Raw genomic sequence first — 22,383 nt, 5'->3', positions numbered from 1 at the left:
AGACCATAACAAAGTGTACTCGTCATCACATGATCTATTGTCGGCACTGCATAGATGATTGGTGACTCGGGGGGGGGGGGGGGGGACATCTAAGTACATCTGACCGGCAACAACTGAGACCGACATTGTTGCTGCCATGTACAACTATCCATTTTTCTTAAAATTGGAAAACAACGATACATTGCAGCTGGCCTCTCCAGACGACTGCAAACTTGTTAGTACCCTTCTCTTCAGATATGAGATTTTCCAAATAGGTTAGATAAACCCAAGCCACAAGCACCTTGTTGAATATTTCACTATCATTCATTTTCAGAGTTGGTTAATACTAATTAATATCAAGCTTGATCTCTGTCTAGCTGTAAAGGTGAATAGACATAAATATTCAAAATCGACCATTGCAACCTAAAAATGCTGTTCTTTTAAATAGACTTTTCTTTTTAATCTTCTGATTAATTGCGTGAAGTTTGATGCACACATATATATTTTTATAAAGGAGATCTTATATTTTAAAGGAGATCTTTGTAATTGACAATAATCAAATAACAGCTACTAAATTAGGATTCATTAAAAACGACACGTTCTGGGTCCAATCGATGGTATTATCAGTTTGTGAAGCAAAATGTATCCCCTTCTAGATATTTAGATAAAACATGTGTATAATATGTGTAATGTGGAGATAAAGAGGGGGAGAGAGAGAACAAGATAAAGGAAGAAAGAAAGAAAGAAATAGAGAGAGAGAGAGAGAGAGAGAGGTGGTCCATATGGTGTCTTTGATACAACATAATTAAATACTATTACATTTGTGTTTATGTTAGTCAAACTCCAGACCTACTTTGTGGCATCTTACACACATTTTTATTTCGTTGGTACGCAAATCCTTAGCGCAGCTCTGCACTTCTGTCACACTGAGCGTGCTACCCAATTATAAGCTAGCCTACTTTTTTGACGTACTTTTTAAGACGTACTTTCAAACGCCTCACCTGTTTTGTGGCATTCGACATTGTTAATTTGTAAGTTGAGGAGCAGGTGCGGGGGTGTGTAAAACAAAAGTTCAGCTCCGCACTACAGTCATAGTGAATCCTTAGCGCAGCTCTGCACTTCTGTCACACTGAGCGTGCTACCCAATTATAAGCTAGCCTACTTTTTTGACGTACTTTTTAAGACGTACTTTCAAACGCCTCACCTGTTTTGTGGCATTCGACATTGTTAATTTGTAAGTTGAGGAGCAGGTGCGGGGGTGTGTAAAACAAAAGTTCAGCTCCGCACTACAGTCATAGTGGATGCGGTGCCACTATATTTAAGATATTCCACCACCTTAAATCCAATCAAGACTATGAACAGAATGGTTTCCCTATCCTACCTATTTAATCGATCTCGCAATTGAGAATAGATACCAAGTAATCTTCATCTACGCCTTAATTCGATTTCACACGAAATTTAGAAGAAAAAAAAATGTTTACTTGGTTCATAATTGTAGGGAGTTAGGTGGGCAAACCTACTTCAATCTACTTATGTCAATGATGAGGTAAAGGAGCTGCGTACTGCTCGTTCTTACACAGATAAGTGTTTATTGAATTGTATTCCTTCAACTTAAATACCACACACGTTAAATGCCATCATGGTATATGTTGTTTCGTCAGAGAAAGAAAGAAATTTGAGAGCGAATGAGAATGTGTGCTAGCAGGTGAACAATATTATTGAGTAGAACAACGTAACATTTAAGTTGGTCTTATATTGGCGTTCTCCATTTTTTTAAAGCGCCATTTGCCTTTTTGACCTCTACCCAGCCTGTGTACTGATCAGGTCCGTGTACGAGCCGTAAACACACTTTATTTTAAAATTGAATGAGTTTAACATGCAGGATCAAATGTCCGTGTTAAATTTGAATTATATTAAACATTGGAACATATTTAAATGTTCATGTTAACATAAGAATTGTGTTAATTATTGAAATTCAATTAATTTGTTCTCTGTATATTCATGTTCAAAATTTCAGAGATTACGAGCTAAGGCATAAGCCATACACATTTCAAATAACATTTGTTTAAATTGTAAGTGCCTAAAGATTCGGGAATTCGGTGCAGTGAAACAACCATGCAGCTGCTCTCCCATACAGGCCATATTAATACTGAATAATATTCAGAATTTAAGAGTCATATAATAGGTTTCTAGCTTCTGAAAACATGGCATATGAAGTGATGTTTTCAGAAGCAAACCTTAGTGAGTGCCCTGATGTCATATTGTTTGTATGGCTTTCACAACCAAAGGATGACTTAGTGGTCAAACCACCTCCAAAACACTCCACCTATACTATTCTTCAGCCCAAGGGAGTCCCTCGCTTCCAGCTTCAACTTGGCCTTCTTGGCTAAGCCTCAACCGCCTATGAACTGGTTACGGATATTGCATTTTAACGCGGCCAGAAACAGACAATGGAACACCTGCAAGTCTGCCCACTCCTTCCAGATCACCTGAAAGCCTTGAACTGCCATGCCAGAGCCGGTGTGGAGCACTGGGCTGGACTTATGTAGTGACCGGATAAGGAGAAAAAGAATATTGTTTGGCGTAATATTAATCATAAAGTGTGAAGTCGGTGACTTATGGGATCAGATTATTTCTACTGCCACTTGTAAGCTTGACCTGGACCTAGCCTGAATACCGATCAGGTCCGTAGATGAGCTTAATGCCCGCTTCACTTGGTACTTTATTTTATTTATTTCGAAATTTACGAGATTATGAGCTAAGGTACAAACAAACGCATTTCAGATCAACGTTTTTTTTCAGATTGGGGCAGTGGGACAACGACCTGGCTTCTGTTCCATCTAGCCCATATCAATATTGAATAATATTCAGAATTTAAGTTCCATATAAAAGGCTTCTAGCTTCAGAAAACATGACATATGAAGTGATGTTATGAGCTGCAAAGCAAACCTTAATGAGTGCCCTGCTGTCATATTGTTTGTATGGCTTTCACAGCCAAAGGATGACTTAGTGGTCAAACCCCTCCAAAACACTCCACATAAACTATTCCCCAGCCCAAGGGAGTCCCTCGCATCCAGTTCTAACTTGGCTTTCTTAGCTAAGCCTCATCCATCTAAGAACAGGTTATGGACGATGCAATAGTGCCATGGTCAATCATCCACAATCGGAAGTGTTAAATATTTGGCGTAATATTAATCATAAAGTGTGAAGTCGGTGACTTATGGGATCAGATTATTTCTACTGCCACTTGTAAGCTTGACCTGGACCCAGCCTGAATACCGATCAGGTCCGTACATGAGCTTAATGCCCACTTCACTTGGTACTTTATTTTATTGAATGTGCTATTATCATTGTCGACAGCGTAAAAGTGCCATTGTAGAAAAAAGAGAAGTGACTATTTTTTGTTATATGAATGGTAACAGTTTACTTTGATAAAAATGACTGGCTAACAACGGAAATAAATTATTTTGCCTGAAACCTATTATTGTAATTTTGTTCATTTATCTCCCCTATATGATATAAAATATGATATGATAAAAAAAAAATATAATAACCAATTTAAATAATTATTATATACAAGAAATGCAGTCTCTGATATCTTAGGTATATATTTCATTCAAATCGATTATAGGGTATTCTTAACTCAACCCCACAGAAGGCAAAGGAGGATGAAACTATTGGAGTGCGCATGATAATTATTATCTCAACATATTTAGGGTGGTTACATACGAAATCAGTTACAGGAAATAAAATTCATATACAAAAATGTTATGCTAACGTAAGTAGTTTATTTTCATACCACTCTGTGTAGATTCACAACACAATATTACATTATAACATTTCCGTAGCATAAGAAGTGCAAGTCTGAGTATAGATTATAATATATCGGTATAACGAATAAAAAGCCGAACATCGTTAGATACACCACTTTCTTATTAAATGTTCTCAGTCCTCTTCAATTCTTCGTATTCGTATTTTTATTATTATTTTTTGTATCATTATTATCATAATTGTTTTCATTATGCTCATTAAAATAAGTAACAGTGTGTATTATTATAATTTATCATTATTGTTTTAATTAATATCATCATTCTTTTCATGATTTTTAGAATTCCTGTTTTCCCTTTTTTATTAACTAAACCATTTATGAACGAACTGCGTTTGATTATACACAACGTTATACAAATGAGGACATTGTGATCGACGCTGTTTTATTTTTTGTATTATCACTATTGCTATTAAAATTAACGTCGTCATTAAAAGATTTAGTATCATTATCATAATTATTATCATTATTTTTTATTATGATTGCCATCATTATTAACAGTATTAGTTTCATTATCATCATCATTATCATTATCTTTATCACCACCTTCATCGTCATTGTTATTTGATGTATGTATGCTTCATATTTAACGAGTCAGAAGAAAAAAATGCAAGGTAGTTTTGTCCACAAAATTAGTTCCGATCTATTCCGGATATGTATACAGTCATATTTAATTTTTCACCTCCTTATAATAGCACATCTTTTGTCAAGCTTGATTGACATTTATTTACATAAAAATCAACATAAAAAATACAGAGACAACACTGATTCTTCTTAATAGTAGGTTATAACTGATAGGGTTACAATTCCATGATGTTAACAATACGCTAATGACGCTTAAAAAAACAACAACATGTGAACAAGCTATCTGTATGGATTCCTTTTTCTTGAGAATATGACATATTAAAGGTTTTATTTCACACAAATTAACAAAAGCGTTATTTCAACCAGGCCTACAATTCTTGTTTTACGAAAAACAAAGAACGCATCAAATTTACAATGGCGGTAAAAAAAACATTCAGATTTTACTAGTGAAAGTTACACAAATGTATAGCTAGATGAACTGACTAAAATGAAAATTGAAATCGAAATTGAATTCGAAAAAAATGAATTTAAAGCAATGAAAGTAGTAGACCTAAGTTTTGTTTCGTTTTGTTTATTTTTATTGCAGATATCTCTTTTGGTATTAATGAATTTCATGTGTATTAAAGTAATCAATGAGCTGAATACCGTACACTTTGATAATAATCAGAACATGTAAGTTGAAGACAGAAAAAAATTCACATTATGAACAAATGCATGTAGAATCATACTGTACAAATTTGATATCTATTGTATGTAAAGCGATAAGGGTTTAACCTCGTCTTAAATTAATCTCAATATTTAACATTTGGTACGCGAGAAAAAATTGTCCTTTTCATATTCTTACTTGAAATATTTAGAAATAAAACAAGAACGCTAATAAACATACATTTTACTGTAACACAAATCAGTGGTGAATTTAAGACAATAATAATGCCTTATCGGGGGGGGGGGGAGGAATTGTTTGTTATTTCTATATATTGAATAAACGTTTAATTTAGTAAGTAGAAGGGAATAACTGCGTGTAAGAACTCCATACATTTGACGATAAAATAACATTAACATTGTCACAACTGAAATTCAATACAAATATTATTAGGCGATGATGCATGTTCCATGTTCAACTGAACATTGTTTACAACTAAACAAAAACAAATATTAACATGATTGGTACAAAACAGGAAAAAGCAAGCTGAATCTAACACTGATAGTGATAAGCTGTTTACGTTGTCGAGGATAAATTAATCAAACTGGTTTTTCGTAGACTTCATAGGCTGGAATGTGATCTCCATTTTGTTTGAGATATGGTTCGACATAGAGTGACTGTTCACCAGCAACGTAGTTAGCATATCCTTCAGGAACGTCAGGAAGAGGTCCTCTAGATCCATTCTCATCTTGAAGAGCGTCTTTCGATGACGTTACTAAATCGTACCCACGACTGTTTGATTATAAAATGAAATTCAAAAAAATATTGTATTGGAATCAGGTTTTATTCTGATTTTAGTTCGATTGTTTTATTTAGAAGTATGAACGTCCGATTTATTTATGCAAGTGTTGCATTGCATGACCATTTTGTTTCTGTTCTAACCGAATCTTAGGCTCTGCGAAGTTTATAAGCATTTATTGATTTTTTTTCCAATTTAACACTTTTGTCTTTTTTTTAACAATTTATCTTTACCGTATCACAGAAAGAAACTGCCTGAATATTTCAACATTATTTCTCAAACTATCTGACTGAACAAAGATAGTGAAGATTCTTCTTACAGCGGAGTTCATTAGTGGTTAAATACTTTTGTTTGTCTTCAATATGTATAATGTATAATGAAAATAATGATATCATGAAACCATCCCATTGCCTGGTTGTGACGAAACGCGTGGAACAAGTATTTTGTTAATTACGGCCTTGATACAATAAACATTATTTTGCAAAAATAAAAAACAATAATGACAATATTTACTTACTTTCTCATGAAGATAACAAACACAGCCATACACATCAGAACAAGGATGAATAAGATGACAGCTGTAACCAGAAGACCGGTGATAAAGTAATCCCTTCCATCATGCTCAGTAATAGGCCTTGTAAAGCGCCCTGGAAATGGAGGTTGTTGCCCTGAAAATACAAGTTATTTGGTTATCAACAAAGACCGATTTTTTTTTTATTAAGATATATCTTTGTAGTCAAATTTAGCATTTGGATTTGTACTCGCATTCATATTCGAGCTGGTAATTATATTTTGTTTTTCTTATTTTCATTTGTTATTTGCATTCGTATTTATACTCCTATTTCCATTTACATTTGTTTCTGTATTTTTATTTCAGTTATCTTTACTTTTTTACCGAACATGCAGCAAAATCCGGTACATAATTTTAGCGTCCCGTATGAAAAATATATATTTGTTTAAAGATAACAATTATTATAAAAACAAGGTGGGCAAGAACAAAACATATGTATAGAATAATCCGGGTTGTAAACTATAAACGGTATTAATATAAGCGCAATTAGGTAAATTGTTCCACAAATATTCATAATATGCAAAGAGATGAGCTTAATTTGTAAAGCAGTATCCTTTTCCGTTTTTTACTTTTCGTTTCTTTTACATCTCATGTAAATATGCTTGTGGGTCTTGTAATTCATCATGCTTTATTTGATCTTTGAAATAAGAATTGTGGGAAAGAGCTTGCGGGAAGTCTACCTATTCATTTGTTCAGGTGGAGAGACATTTTGGTCACAGAGCTTGATGTTATATGTAAAAGGCGCAGTTTCTAAATGACATATATCTAGTATTACTTCACATTCAGAGGATAGATTGTTTACTTTATAATTTGTTATATGATGTGAAATTATACCAGATCGTGTCATAGTGTGTTACCACATTATCCTGTTTTATCAGATATGTTTAAGTGCATAGTTACCTTCAGGCAGTGGATGAGTACGAGAACATTCGAAGGTAGGCCCACGCCACAAGCCATCTCGCTGACAATACCAAATGAAAGAATCAGATTCGTCGTTACATGTGATGTTCACTTCGTCACCATTCTTGTAGCGAGGCTTAACATTGCCAATGTATGCGTCGACAGAGATGATTGGTTGATTGCATTCTGCAAATGAAGTATTTTTAAATGAGAACAAACTGATTTATCGCGATTATAGTTTACTTGTACAAACAAAGAAAGGTGGAGAATATTCAAAATCAAAAACTTTTTCGAAGGCTTAACATTCATTACAGCACAGTAAATTTTCAGGGAAGCCTCTTGCAAGCGCTATGACTTGCCAATAAAGCGCACATCTTTGGGTATTAAGAATTAAACTATGTTTCGATCGAAAACGAAGCGACTCTCATCATGGGTTGAACAAACTATCCTACACCCCACCCCCTTCCCCCCGCACAGCATCAGACACGACAGCATCGGCTTTTTTAAAGGGCGCTTTAAATCTTTATATGAAATGTTAAATAAAATTGTCACATCACCTTGCATTCTAGTGTGAATTTATTGTAAGCACTTAAATACCGATTTATTATTAATCAATGTTGTTAAAAATAAATAATAATTGAGTCTTCTTATTTGAATTCGTGTTGCCCCAGTAATTGTCACGCACTTAAATATACATGTTCAGAGAAAGGCAAATGTGCATAGATGTGTGTAAAATGACATCAGTAGCGGGAAGGCATTCGATCCCTCAAACCTTTGATTAAAAGTCAAATTGATGAACCCCTATATCACGAAACATTTATATGTTGATCGTAACAAAATTTAAATACGACCGGTAGCTTTTATTCCGTCATGGTTATTTTAATGTATGTTTGGCATACCTATGGCAGGGACAGGGCACACTATGTTTTGGCCTGTCCATATTCCATCCTCACATGTCACGGGGAACCAATCAGAACCCTCGTTACATGTCACGTTCATCCTGTCACCGTCTTTGTATGAGAGACGAAGATTCTGAATGGTTGAATCAATTGGCACTGCTGGGGCAGTGCAAGAGTCAACTGATGGAGCACCTGCGAGGACAAATGAAAAGCGGTGATAAATATTTGAGGAATTTTTAGAATGTGCATATCGCGCTATTTTTTTTTAAAGATAAATCAATGTTTAAACAATTGATAACAAGAGTATAAAAAAAAGGAGATTGGAATCTCTCTCACGAATACTTTTACGACTGTTGTAGAGTTTTTTGTATAAAACACACTGGCAAAATATTGACATAGCGATTGTACATTGAAAGGGAAATTCGAGCCTTTTAGAGTGCATGACAGCAAAACATAAACGTAGTGAAAAAAAAGAAAAAAAAATAATGATTAAATTCCACACAACTTACGGATATGATCATATGGATCAATATGGCAGGTCAAATTTATATTCATCAATACAAGGGATTTGACGAAAAGTTATGAAACGCTGTGGTTTTGATGTTCTAAAAATGGTACTAAATGATTAATGATTCATTTCTGAAATATTTCCTTTGAAAAAAGAATCAGCTTTTATCATATTTTTACAGGAACTAAGAGGAAACATTACTCTTTGGTTCGGGACAAGACGCAAGCGGCCCGCTCCACAATCCTTTGTTATGACATTGAAGGGGGAAGAAAGCATCACTGGTATTACACGTCACATTCACACTGTCGCCAAAGTTGTAATTCAGACGGAGATCTTCCACCATGGCATGATGAGGAATATAGGGAGCCCCACATTTTATTGAACCTGAAAGAACAAACAAATTGATAGAATAAAGTGATTTTGACAATTTACGCCATTAAATTTAATGTAAATAAATGTATGCGTAATATAGGTGTATAGACATAAATATAACAAAGACGTGTCCTTAAAAACTATCATCTAAAATATGTACATCAGGGGTTCATTGCTATGAAGTAAATTGAAGTCAAGAAGGTTATGTTCATCATTAAAAAGATACATCGTGGTTATGAAGATGATTATTATTATTATTATGAAAAAAATAAAAAACGAAAAGTGAGAAGACAAGCAATAATTCATTCAAAGCTTGGAAAGGCTGTAACAGAAATAGGCTGTGGGAGTGCAAGCATGTTAGTATGAGTTTGTAGCGGGGAAACATGACATGTAAAGAGTAGCGAAACAGACAAAACTGCTCAAAAAGAAAATTAACTTTGACACGAATAAAGAACATTGCATAATTGAACTTTCATATCCGGACAACATGTTTTTGCATTCATATTTTTAGAAGATCCATATCAGCATTGAGATACAAATTAAAAAGCGCATCAAGAGATTGAAATTTATTTCGAAAAAATAAGAACTAAGGTAAATATAATTTAAATTAAAAGATCAATACTCTAATATCGAAACCTCTCGATTGATATTGCATTTTAAGATCGTGTCAACAAAGTAATCAACTTCTTTATTTTTTTTATTCTGTTCACGATTTTTGAACATTTGATAATCACAATATGCTGAGCAATATCAACGTTTTGTTTAAACCAAGGCTTCAAACAAATAAAAAATTAGACAACCCTATGCTTCAATTCTAGAGTGAGAAGAAGATAAGAAAGAAATTCGGCAAGAAAGGCAGAACAAAAATAAATCTGTAGATATAAAATGTAAAACATTTACCAAGTCAATCATATCCTTTTATAGAAACGTACAGAGATATCATCAGACTTTAACACGACTATGAGTTTAAAATGGAAAACTTTATTATGTCTCATAGTTACATCGGACTTTTTCTTACATTTTAATAATAATGTACATTTTGTAATGAACAGATTGAAACAGTAATACATTTGTTATGTGATTGTACGCATGTTAAAAATATTTGGGGTAGGTTAGAACACTGGATTAATACTGGAACCGGAAATAAATTAACATTTTCATTACAAGATAAATTATTTGGTTTAAAAGGTTCAAATAATTATGCATTGAATTGTATACTGATTGTGGTGCGACATATGGTGTATACTTGCAAAATAAAGAAACAATTGCCCGACTTTGATAGTATTAGAGTTTCGATTATAAATTACTTCAAAAACGAAAAATATATTGCAAATTCGAATTGTAGAAATAATAAATTCACAAGAAAATGGTTTCAATTCAGGAATTTGTTTACTTAAAATGATATTTTTTCTGTATTTTTTTTTCTTTCCATGAGTGTTAGAAATGAAATATTGATTTGTTAGTTTTCTGTTAACTCAACAATACTTGTATCTTGAAAAGCCAATTTTATTTTATTCATGTTATTATGTAAATTACCTTGAATATGTATTTTTGTATGTGTTTCAAATGAAAATCAATAAAATCCCTGTGGAGGGAAAAATATGGAGAATTTTTTTTTTTTTAATAATAATAATAATGTAATTATTACAACTTTTTGATTTGATTTGATTTGATTTGATTTATTTTCCACTCAAATATCTACAAATTAATTGACATATATAAACCATACAGTAATACAATATATAATAGAACAAATGAATTATAAAAGTAACGACATACTGACAAGTATGTTAGTAATCTAATAAGTTTACAGAGTACATTTAAGTTTGAGAATTAGACAAAATATTTTATATTGCTTGATTTAACTGAGAGGGGAAAAGGGAATCTTAGAAAATCTAGGCTTGTTGAGCGAGATTCCCAGTATAAATTAAATAATGGACCATCAACAACGTGCATCAAATTCTGCACATGTCCGCTCCAACAGAGACCAGAGACGTGGGAACCCATCCGCCCGCGCCAGATCCCCCGGTCACCCCCGCCAAGGCCCATTCAGCGTACATGAGTCTGCCGTTGCCAGGTCGAACAAGCTTAAGGTCTGTCCGACATAAAATATTGCGCACCGAACAAGCCCCGACAAAAGAAACACAAATATCTGGCATAGGCAGCCAAACCCGCGCGTCCGAAGACTCTCCAGGAACAAACACGCGAAAACCAGACAACACGCCGAAGATGGTCCAATAGTATTTTGTACAAGCGTATAATAAACAATGGTTACGCGAAGCTCACGATCAGAAATCCCCATCATTTCTTGGGCCATGGTTAGTATCGACTTCGTTACAAATTATACATTCCATACATTCCATATACTCAAATAACCGGTGGATAATTATAACTAAAAACAAACGAAAAATCAATGTATTAAGTCCCAAATGTGTGTTCTTATTAAGCACCACATTAATAGGCAATAGTGACTATGTTGCCTAGTCGATGGCTTCTGAAGACTTTATATCACAACGAAACACTTTGAGTGAAAATAACATTAAAGGTGGTTGTGCATTGAAAAAGGACAGAAGATTTTTTTCTGTTTTAGCTCTTTAACTGTTCAAATATGTGACTGGAATACATTTTCTTCTTATTACAAATGCGTATCTTATAATTTACCTGGAACAATTCAGCCAAAGGTGTCCCTTTTTAATAAGAATTACGCGGATTGTAAAAGACAAATATCTACAACATTTATGTCATTTATCCATTTTTCGGTACACAGTTAAAAATTTAGTGAACATGTTGTTTAAAAGTTTAAACAACTGTTGATTAACGGGTGACCTGATCTAAGAGTTGTTTAAAATGTTAAGCAACTCGAGTTGTTTAAAGTTTAAACACTTAGTTGATCAACATTTTGAACAACTTGTTTAAAATCACAATTTAAACAACTGGTGTTGTTTAAAGACGGTTGTTTAAAACGGAGCTGTTGTTCAGTGGGGGTTGTTTACACCAACTGGGTTGTTTAAAGAAAGTTGTTTAAAAAGGAGCTGTTGTTCAGTGGGGGTTGTTTACACCAACTGGGTTGTTTAAAGAAAGTTGTTTAAAAAGGAGCTGTTGTTAAATAATAATAATAATATTGGATTCTTATATAGCGCACGTATCGACCTTGCAAGGTCCTCAAGGCGCTCCAACATTACCCGGCTATGCTAGGCTGCCATAGGACATTAGTTCCGCGGCGGGACTCGAACCGTGGACCTTGTGATCGACAGTCCGGCGACGTTTCCACTCATCCACGACACGTCTACAGCTTGGCTGGCCATGATTTGAAACAAATCTTTTAGCCAACGCGCACTTTACTGGCACGTGACACATGACGTCATATGTAAACAACACTGTCTAAAAGCTCTCGTATAGTAAATAAAGCAGTCATTAAATTTTAAACAGCGAATGTTTAACAAAATTACTTTCGTTTCGAGCAACATTGTTTCTATTTGTTCAACTGTTGTTTAAGATAGTGTACAACTGTAAGTGAACATCACTTTTTTAAGCAGCGTTTTTACTGTGTAGCTATCGATTCATACAATCTTGATACTGACCCATATTCATTTCAGATCCTCTAGTTGCATTGCATAATGTTTGGTGTTTTTGTTAAATTTAATTTTATACACACAAATAATATTTTAGTCGATGCAGTACCCTGCATTTCACCCTTTGATATCACAGATGTTTTTTTATCTAAATTCGAAAACCTGGCGGACAGCGTGGAAAAATAGCTAATGTAGGATTGTAAACATAATTAACATATTGTCCTATTTTTTTTCAAATGTAAAAGGATGATCCGAACTGTTCGAGTTCAATGAAAGTATACTTTATTACAAGAGCATTACTTCACAATAATTATATAGCGCGGTACATAATGAGTTACATTGCCCTTTACATACTTCTACTACTACTACTACTACTACTACTACTACTACTACTACTACTACTACAATAACTACTACTAATAATGATAATTTGGTATGGTATGTATTCCATTCTTCATAATAGCTATAATAATACATTTTGTTCTAAGATACACAAAATATACTTTAAAAAGAATGACATAATAAAGAAGATCTACAAACTACTTTACAATAAGGATGCATTAATAAGATTAATATAATGGAGCATTTAATATCACTTTGCACAGAGAGGTAAAGTCGGACGAGAAAGTATTAAATTCACTGTACAGTGAAATGAGTTAAGGGAATGGGCATCCCGGACGTCAGTAGGTAGATTATTCCCGAGTTTTGGTGCGATTCTAAGAGAAGGCGTGGTCTCCATATCGAGTGCATGGGCGGGGTCCTGGCGTCTGTTCAAGGCGTGCATGGGACGTGGATGTTAGTCTAAGGGAAGAAGTGAACAAAGCGGGAGAAAATAAAGCAGTGAAGCTTGCCGGAGCTAGAACATGTTAAAAAGCTTTGAATGTTAGGAGCAGGATCTTAGATTTAATTTGTTGTGCAATTGAAAGCCAGTGAAAAATCGGGGATTGGAGTTATATGTATTATATATCCTCTATGCAAATCTTGCATCCTGCTTTCATCTTATGTTATTTAATACTAGCTGAAAGCTATGATACATGCCTTTTATGTAGATGTGTAGCCTAAAGTCTACTTGGGTCGAATACACTCAGCAACTCCCGAAGAAGAAGCCTAGATAGAATATAAGTATTTAATTTATCCCTAACCCTAACCCATAAATAAGGGGAAAAGCCCTAAACTCATCGATAAAGCAATATACAAATTTAACCTACTCTCTTTTGATATGAAGTTTTAAAATGTGATAAATTAACGATACGATGATACGATGAGAAATAACGTTTGATATAATCTGGTAAAGGTCTCTAAGAATTGAAAAGTATTCCTAGCTCTAAGGTTACTCTCTTCCTAGAACTGAAGTTTGTATTATTTTTGAAGACTTCAAGTTCATTTGAGTCTTGAAGATTAATTAAGGTGGTCATAGAATTCAAAGTTCGTAGAAAATTTGTTTTCTTGCTATATACATATGTGAGTGCTAATAGCTTATCACTAACTGGATCTTCTGTATACAAAGTCTTGCTTGCGCGCGCAGTCAAAATGATATATTTTGGGACTTAACACAAAGAAAGTAAACCTGAATTTTTAATATTTTGAGGGATATAAGTATTAGAGAGCCTTGCTTTAGATCAAAGTCCGTGGTTGTCTACGGTTTTAATCTCTTTTGGACTTAAAAGGTAACTATTTTGGACATGCAAATATCTCTAATAAATAAAGATTGTAGAAGACTCATTTAGTAAGGCTAACACTTAAAACCTAGACCCTATATAACTAACTTTTGTCTAAAAGAGATCTAGATCTAATTCACATCTAAAGACTATGCATCTAGATGGGCATCTTCATGTCTCGTGTGCATGGAGTAGATCTAGGTCTTATCTAGTATTTACATACAAATTAACACTTTGTTGTTAATCTCAATCAGAGTTGAATTGGTGTATAAGATTGACCTCCTTAAAGACAGTCAAGCCATACCTTATCAGTTTCTTACCTGTTCACTGTGTATTACTTTAGCTGAACACAGTCCGGCAGTTGGGTATCGTCTACTAAACTCGAGCTGCATTTACACTGCAACTAAAAATCGTCGGATTGTCTCAAATTCCTGTGTTTCGCAAATAGTTGCATAGCAACTACTGCCAGTCGCAAGAAATCGAAATCGAAAACCCCACCTATGGAGTGTGTGTTTTTAACGCTCTCCGAAGTTTCGCCGATTGTTTGCATCGTAAAAAGCAAACTTTGCTGAGTTATCGAGTTTTCGTCACGTGACACATTGATAAATACTATAAGTACGAACAATTTCTTTTTTTGCATGAAATGATTTGTCAAATCATAGCTTTATGGAAAGTGCCTTGTTCCTTCAGTACTTCAATTCAAAACAGCCTTTTTTTCTTCTTTCTGGTTGTTGTTATAAATCCCATAGATAAGGATGGAGGGATTACAACGAAGATCAATGGTAGTCATGTTATTTTGTCAAGAAAGCCCTACTATAATTTGAAAACTATTTGAATCCTCTTAAACGTGCTCTATAATCTTTAAGGCAATTTAACATTTCACCAACAGCAAACGATCCAGCAACACACAATTGTTATAGCAATTGAAAGTGATCAAAAAAGAAAATAGAAAAGGCCATTTAAAATGTAAACAGTCAAAGTTTGTTGGGAATGGAAGAGTATGAAATGTTCGGAAGCCTTGTAAATTATCATGCCCTCTTCCAAAGTATACGGCTTCAAAAGTCATTAAATCGTAATAGGTCTCCTCACGCCTATCCATATATGAAGAGTATTGCAAGTACATTTCAAGAATAAGTTCAATTCCTATCTCTTCTCTGCGATGACATCAACAGAAAGAGCACTATCACCAACATTGGTAAAAATGAAAATAAACTTAATTGAAACTGTGGCCAAAACCATGCAATGTCCCGATACAACTGATAACAAAGGTCATGCGGCCCGACACAAATCCGAAAATAGACGCCAAATAAAAAAGAAAAACAATAAAAACAACAAATCACCTTTTAAAATGGATCGACTACGCGTTATCCTAAACTGTAATATTAAGGATGCACCTAGAAAAGTGGACGGTTGAGATGTACTTTACAATCATGCCTAAATGATCGACACTAGGGTTCTCTTTCATAGATTGATTTGTTCGTATAACAGTTGGTAGCAGATGATATATTCAAACAAATGTGTTCGCAGCAAATCAAATGCCAATATTTCAGAAGTTTATACCAATAACTGACACCCAATATTGATAGCAAGATTTATAAAAACAGACCTTTTGCTTGCAATAGAGAACCCAATTTTGTTGTTTATAAGCAGGTTTTAACGTCAAACAGAATAAGCGTACTTTTAAATTAAGGTTTGTATAGTTATTAAGTCCTATCAACATGAAGAGTCAAACGCCTCACCTGGTTTGTGGCATTCGATAAATGCTTGGTATCTCAGTGACACTGAAGAAAACGAACAGCTTTTGTTGTGTAACAATCTGTAATTACAGCTCGTTATTTGTGTCATACTAGCCGCGCTGCCATAGTCATAGACATCCCACCAATATTTGATATCACCAAAATTGAAGATATGTTGGTTATTATTATAGGTCAAACCAATTATACAAATCATACAGTAGAACCCAACTGCCACCCACTAGTTTGACCCGTACCTCGCCTGCATATAAATCAGATTCGAGTATGAGACGAATACCAGATGAAATAAACCCTGGTCAGTATGTTAATACTGTAAAACGTGCTGTATAGTCTTCAAGGCAATTTAAGATTTCAGCAACAGCAAACGATACAGCAACACAGACTTATAATATAAATTGAAAGTGACCAAAAAAGGGAAATAGAAAAGGCCATTTAAAATGCAAAAAGTAAAAGTTTGTTAGGAGTGGAAGAGTGTAAAATGTACAGAAGCCTCATACACTATCACGCCTTTTTTTCCAAAGTAGACGGTTTCAAAGATCGAATGACGCGAAAGTTGAAGGAACCGTAAAGCAAATATTCGTTCGAGTTTTACAACTCCTTACATTCATTAAATCGTAACAGGTCTCCTCACGCCCATCGATATGAAGAGCATTGCAAGTACATTTCAAGCATAAGTTCCAGTCTTATCTCTTCTCTGAAATGACATCAACACATAGATGGCTTCAACCAACATTGGTAAAAAAGGAAATTATCTTTCTTGATTGAAACTGTGTCCAAAACCATTGAGGGTCCCCTTTAAACAACTGAAAACGAGGGTCATGAAAACCAGAACACAAATCCCATTACAGAGGCCAAATAAAAAAGGAAACTAAAAAATCATCAAAATACCTTTTTAAATGAATCGGCTACGCGTTATCCTAAACTGTATTAAGGATTCATCAAAAAGTCTACAGTTAGAGATGTACTTTACAATTATGCCGAAATGATCAACACCAGGGTCCTCTTTCATAGATTGTAATTTATTGATAACAGCTGGTAACAGATGGTATATTTAAACAAATTTGTTTGCAGCAAATGCCAGTATTTCAGGAGTTTATTCCAATGACTGGAATCCGTAATTGATAGCAAGATTTATAAAACAGACCTTTGGTCCGCAGTAGAACCCCATTTTGTTGTTTTTAAACATGTTTTTACGTCAAATAGAATGGGTGTACCTTTAACTTAGGGTTTGTATAGTTATTTGGCTCACGTCATGTTTCCTAGGTCCTATCAATATGAAGAGTCAAACGCCTCACCTGCTTTGTGGCATTCGATAAATGCTTGGTATCTCTCTGACACTGAATCAAACGAGCAGCTTTTGTTGCGTAATAATCTGTAATAACAGCTTGTCATTTATGTCATACTAGTCCTGCTGCCATATTCATAGACATCCCACCAATATTTGATATTACCAAGTTGAATATATGTTGGTCATTACTAAAGGCTTAATCATTTATACAAATCATACAGTAGAACCCAACTGCCACCCACTAGTTTGACCTGTACCTCGCCTGCATATAAATCAGATCCACGAATGAGACGAATACCTGATGAGACAAACCCTGGTCAATAACTGTGAGTAACAGTATCTTAACTGTGAGAATGATGCATCTAACATACCGCTCTGTAATTTAACTGACACAGCTGTTTACAGACGGAGGTAGGATTCGTTTAAGTCTTCTCGAATTGTAATAAAATGACAAAGTTGAGACTGTGCCTGCAAACTTCACTGGTTGCCTTAAGCTCATTGCCGACTTTTGACAACCAAACAATGCTGCACTCATCACGAGAATTAATAGTGGGCGATCAATTGCCGATTGGTGGAAAGGCATTCGCGATTGGTTGCGTAAAGTTGTACGAAAATTGTCTGATCATCAGAGGGTTTCGTTAACTAATTTGCGACCACTCTACGATGTTTTGTTGAATGGGCATTTATTTCTTCAGAAATTGATCGGAGATTATAAATAACTAGTCGGAGATCAATGGCCAATGTTCTTACAATGGGAAGAGTATTATCACTGATTGAAACATGCATACGAAGATTATCGCTCATTATTAGTCAATATATCATTTTAGATGAGGTGTGACTTCAGTTATATATATATATATATATATATATATATATATATATATATATTACTTTGTGTTGCTTTTTACAGTTCTTTAAAAGACAAATATAAATGGATTGCACTGAATAAAAAGCAGATATTATGAATTGATCAAATAATGATAACCATTGTCGTGAAAAAGGACAGGTGGGTTGGGGTTAAAAAGCTAGTGCTTTAAGCTACAAATATGATAACAACGCTGCAAGTTAATGGCAGAGAGAAGGCAGTAGGTATATGGGGAAACAAAGGGAAAGGATTAGTGACTGGTATTTCTAGGTAATCTAATAGGCTGATGGTGGTAAAGTTCGCACTGAAATCCTCCGTCGGCAGAAGACTTCCTAATCGTTAATCGATTGTCGACATGTTAACGGTGATTGATGTTCAGTTCGTGCCGGCGATACAAGAGCAAATCGGCAACCCATTTACATGGACACCAGTTTGCAACAAATGAAGAGCGGATTATAAAGAGCAACACAAAATATACACAAACACCTTAAAGAACATAGTAGAACCCACAATGGCTAATAATATGTATCAAATCGGGGATTAGATTTTAAACAGTGAAAAACCTTTTACCAATCGCACAATGATCGAATTAACACGATTCTCTCATCTTTATTAGGAGTGACTTCTTCTTTACGGCAATGCATGACCATGTATCTAACCGATTGGCTCCCCTCTGCAACTTATCAGTGACCACGCGCAAGGTACTTCGAGATGGTTGACACGTTTCATGTTTGTCCGTTCACCACTATTGTTTTGCTTAGTCTTTTAGTTGGTATCTCCAGGTGCGACGGAGCCACTTCTAAATGGGGGGGGGGGGGGGGGGGGGGGAACTAACACAAAATAGGCCCTTTCTGAAGAAAAAAACAAGGCACCTACAAAGTGAAATCTCATAGCGAAAATAAACAAATGTTTATACATTTGGTGTACACACATCATACAAGATTTTGCTTAAGCATTAACTTTGCAGTTGGTCTAGTGTCCGAATATTCTTTCGCGAGGGAGCGAAGCGAGTGAGGAAAAATGTTTATTTGTGAGGGTTGCAATGCGAAAAAATACATCTTATAAAGAAGAAAACCCCAATCCTAATGGGAATATAAGCACAGTCTCACAACGAAAAAGTGAAAATACCTTTGATTAGTAACATAATCAAATCATTTATAAGATTTATGCGAGTGAGCGTAACGAGCCAGCTTTTGGGGGAAATTGCTCTTAGTCGCTTTAAATTAGGGGCACGTTCAATTATGAGAGGAAAAGGTACACTTATCGAAAGGGATAAGAGATTTATTAGGAAAAAGGAGCACTTGCCCAGTACATCACAGTAGCCATCATATTTGTATAGGTACATTTAAGACAGGTGAACAGGGGAGTTTATGAAAAAGGAATATTTCCCTTATTCGAAAGGAAAAGGGTCACGTATCGATGTTAAAGAGAAAATTATCAGACGTGACAAGGTTCATGTATCACACCGGAAAGGGACACTTATGGCAAAGGAAAATGCACTTGTTGAAAGAAAAGGGGCACCGATCAGATTTGAATAGGGCATTTAGGGGGGAAGTGGTTTTTATTAAAAAGAAAAAAAGGCACATTTTAAAAATATACGGGACACTTATTAGAGATTTAATAAAAGGGCTAACCAAAAAAGGGGAAGGGGCTCTTCGTTTTAATGGGGGCACTTATCATTAGAAAAAGGGGCACTTATTACAAAGGAAAATGGGGCACATGGGAAAAAGGTGCACTTATCCAAGTAGAAAAGAGGTATTTGTTAATAGGGAAAGGTGTACTTCTTACAAAGAAAAGGTGATATAAACAGATTTATTGCATAAAAGCCGGATGATTTCATGTTCAAAGCCATGATATAAATATTATGATCATACTTCGTTTAAAAGCTTGTTACTAAGTTTATAATAACACCTTATCTAATATCTAACTGCCAAAGCTTTTGTAATGCAACATTTTGTTCACATGTATTGTAATGACAGTATAATATTTGTGTCATAGTTGAGTGTTTTAATTAATTGACGTTGATTGAAGTTACGAAGTCGTGGATATGAGTATTGGCTCATTTTTGTTTATGTCTTTGAACACGTCATTTTATCTGCATTGCTCCTCTTCAGGAAAGTGCTAAATACTTGCCCGGTGAGAAAGGCATGTGCGCGGCCGTAAAGAAAGGCTATTAGCTATAAATATATGCTCCTCCGGGATTGGTAAATAGAGGCTGCAATATGCAGAGTCGCAGAAGTCTCTGACAATCGCAGGGTTGGGGATCGGCAACAGAAAGAATGCATCACCTTGACGTTTTTTTTTCTCGCGATTATTGATTTCTCTCTTACTAAATCCAAATAATTGACACTCAATGCGATATTTATTCCTTTCATTACATTCACAACCATAAATAATTGTTCAGCACACCCTACAGTACTTTGTGCCCTGTGAACTAACTAAAGGTTGATCAAGCTAGGGTATCCAAGATTTACCATAGATCTGCAAGACTGCTTGGTTGATACGAATGTGGATTTGAACACAGTGCAGTAAAGGGTTCAATGAATTGAAAAGTTACTGAACAAGTTCATAGTTCACTGGAAGGGGGGGGGGGGGTGTATATCAACTGCCGTCCATGCCGTTGAAGAGAAGTGGCAGTAATCCAAACGCCTCACCTGGTTTGTGGCATCCGACGAACAGTTGGTATTTGGTTGTCTGTGAATAAAATGAGCAGATTCCGCGTCCACAATTCAAAGAACAAGCTTAGACAATCTAGTCATACTGAGCGTGCTGTCAAGGTCAAAGGTATCCCATTAATATCGGCACAGTTTAACGACAAATGTGTGCTTAATGATGATATGCAGACCAATTATAATATGTATACAGTCTACGCCAACTGCCATGTATCAGCTTGACGTGTACCTTGCTTTCATAGTAATTAGGTCTGTAGATGAGACGAATATCTGCATCATTATCAACACTTTTGACATAAATCGTTACCCCTTTACCGATAGTCCATACGTTGTCCTTTTTTCAAAATATATTGTGGTATTGTGTTGTGTTTGTACAGTTTTCGTCCCTTTATTATATTGACAACATTTCAGATAAGATAGGAACATAAACATAATAATGCTCCTAGTATACAGATAACCGTATAGAACTATGAAGCCCCCCCCCCCCCACACACACACACAATCATTACGACCCCCCCACCATAATTCGCCAACGAGGACGGAGGCACATACGATCGTTAGTCAACGACACCCACCTTTACACAAGGTCCACATTACTTACAGTACCAAAAGTGCAACATATAGATGGTAAAATAAAGAACCATATATTTCCGCCAGAAATGTAACGATACTGATAAATCAAAAACATATATACGCTAATTTACACCCCCCCCCCCCCTCCCCCTCCAACAATACAAGATCGACAGCCCGCAAGACCGACAACTAACAGAGACACAAACTCTATAAGGAAATACAAATAAAAGAAAGAACATTTCCTCGGAAACCCAACAATAACAACATAGCCTGTTAGTATGGACCTCTTTTTATTGACAAAGATATGGTGCTTGCTAGTCCAGTCATCTACCGAAATCAGGAAGAGTATCTTTGGTTTTTAAGTTGGAACTCTAAAAATACGATTACAAGTATGTCAGCTTATTAGCCATACACCCCTTTCATTTAATTTGTTTGAGCAGAAATGGTTTAGAATGTCCATATTCATTCTTTCAGCGGGACCACATTATGTCAACAACCATAGGGGTCGAGTAGTTGTGCTCTCTATTTCAGTGCCTAGCTTCAACGGGCAATGTAAATACAAGTCTGTTCATGTAAACAAAGTGAGTAATACACACTTGCGGATAAATAGAAAATGATGTGTTCTACATATATATTTTTATTGAAATACATGTATGTATGCACGCTATCAGGTTTGACGCTACAAAACAAATCAAAAATACCTCTGTAATTCGCATTAATTCCAATATTATAGGAGTCCTATAATCTTTTGAAGGATACTATATCTCTATTACACGAACTTCCTGGAGCCGCATTAGGAAAGAGGGGGTGGAGCAACTCTTTGAGTTGCCCATCTCGTGAAGAACATAAGAAACACATTGAAGAGGACTCATGTTCAATCAGCCGACCACAAATAAAACAAAATCATGTGCTTACTGTA

At 35.1% G+C, this 22,383-nt stretch overlaps 1 protein-coding gene across 1 annotated transcript; it reads right to left on the bottom strand.

Annotated features, from left to right (window-relative positions):
• Nucleotides 1–3,744: 3,744 nt before the first annotated feature.
• Nucleotides 3,745–20,896, bottom strand: LOC753884 (complement C2). Its single transcript, XM_030987926.1, has 6 exons — nt 20,874–20,896; nt 8,912–9,094; nt 8,203–8,394; nt 7,304–7,489; nt 6,350–6,500; nt 3,745–5,825 (listed from the first exon to the last, which is right to left on the bottom strand). The coding sequence occupies exons 2-6, from the start codon at nt 9,051–9,053 to the stop codon at nt 5,633–5,635; spliced, it is 864 nt and encodes a 287-aa protein (XP_030843786.1). The 5' UTR covers nt 9,054–9,094; nt 20,874–20,896; the 3' UTR covers nt 3,745–5,632.
• Nucleotides 20,897–22,383: the final 1,487 nt, after the last annotated feature.

The sequence above is a fragment of the Strongylocentrotus purpuratus genome, unplaced genomic scaffold (assembly GCF_000002235.5).
Source record: "Strongylocentrotus purpuratus isolate Spur 01 unplaced genomic scaffold, Spur_5.0 spur5_scaffold_17, whole genome shotgun sequence".
Classification (NCBI taxonomy): Eukaryota; Metazoa; Echinodermata; class Echinoidea; order Camarodonta; family Strongylocentrotidae; genus Strongylocentrotus; species Strongylocentrotus purpuratus.
This window is presented reverse-complemented; position numbering and strand designations above follow the sequence as displayed.

Excerpts from the sequence above, each read along its gene's own strand:
- LOC753884 (XM_030987926.1), bottom strand. The coding sequence starts at position 9,053 with ATGGTGGAAGATCTCCGTCTGAATTACAACTTTGGCGACAGTGTGAAT. Across the intron at positions 7,490-8,202 it reads GTGCCCTGTCCCTGCCATAG|AATGCAATCAACCAATCATC; the intron begins GTATGCCAAACA and ends CTTCATTTGCAG. Across the intron at positions 6,501-7,303 it reads TACTCATCCACTGCCTGAAG|GGCAACAACCTCCATTTCCA; the intron begins GTAACTATGCAC and ends TTGTATTTTCAG.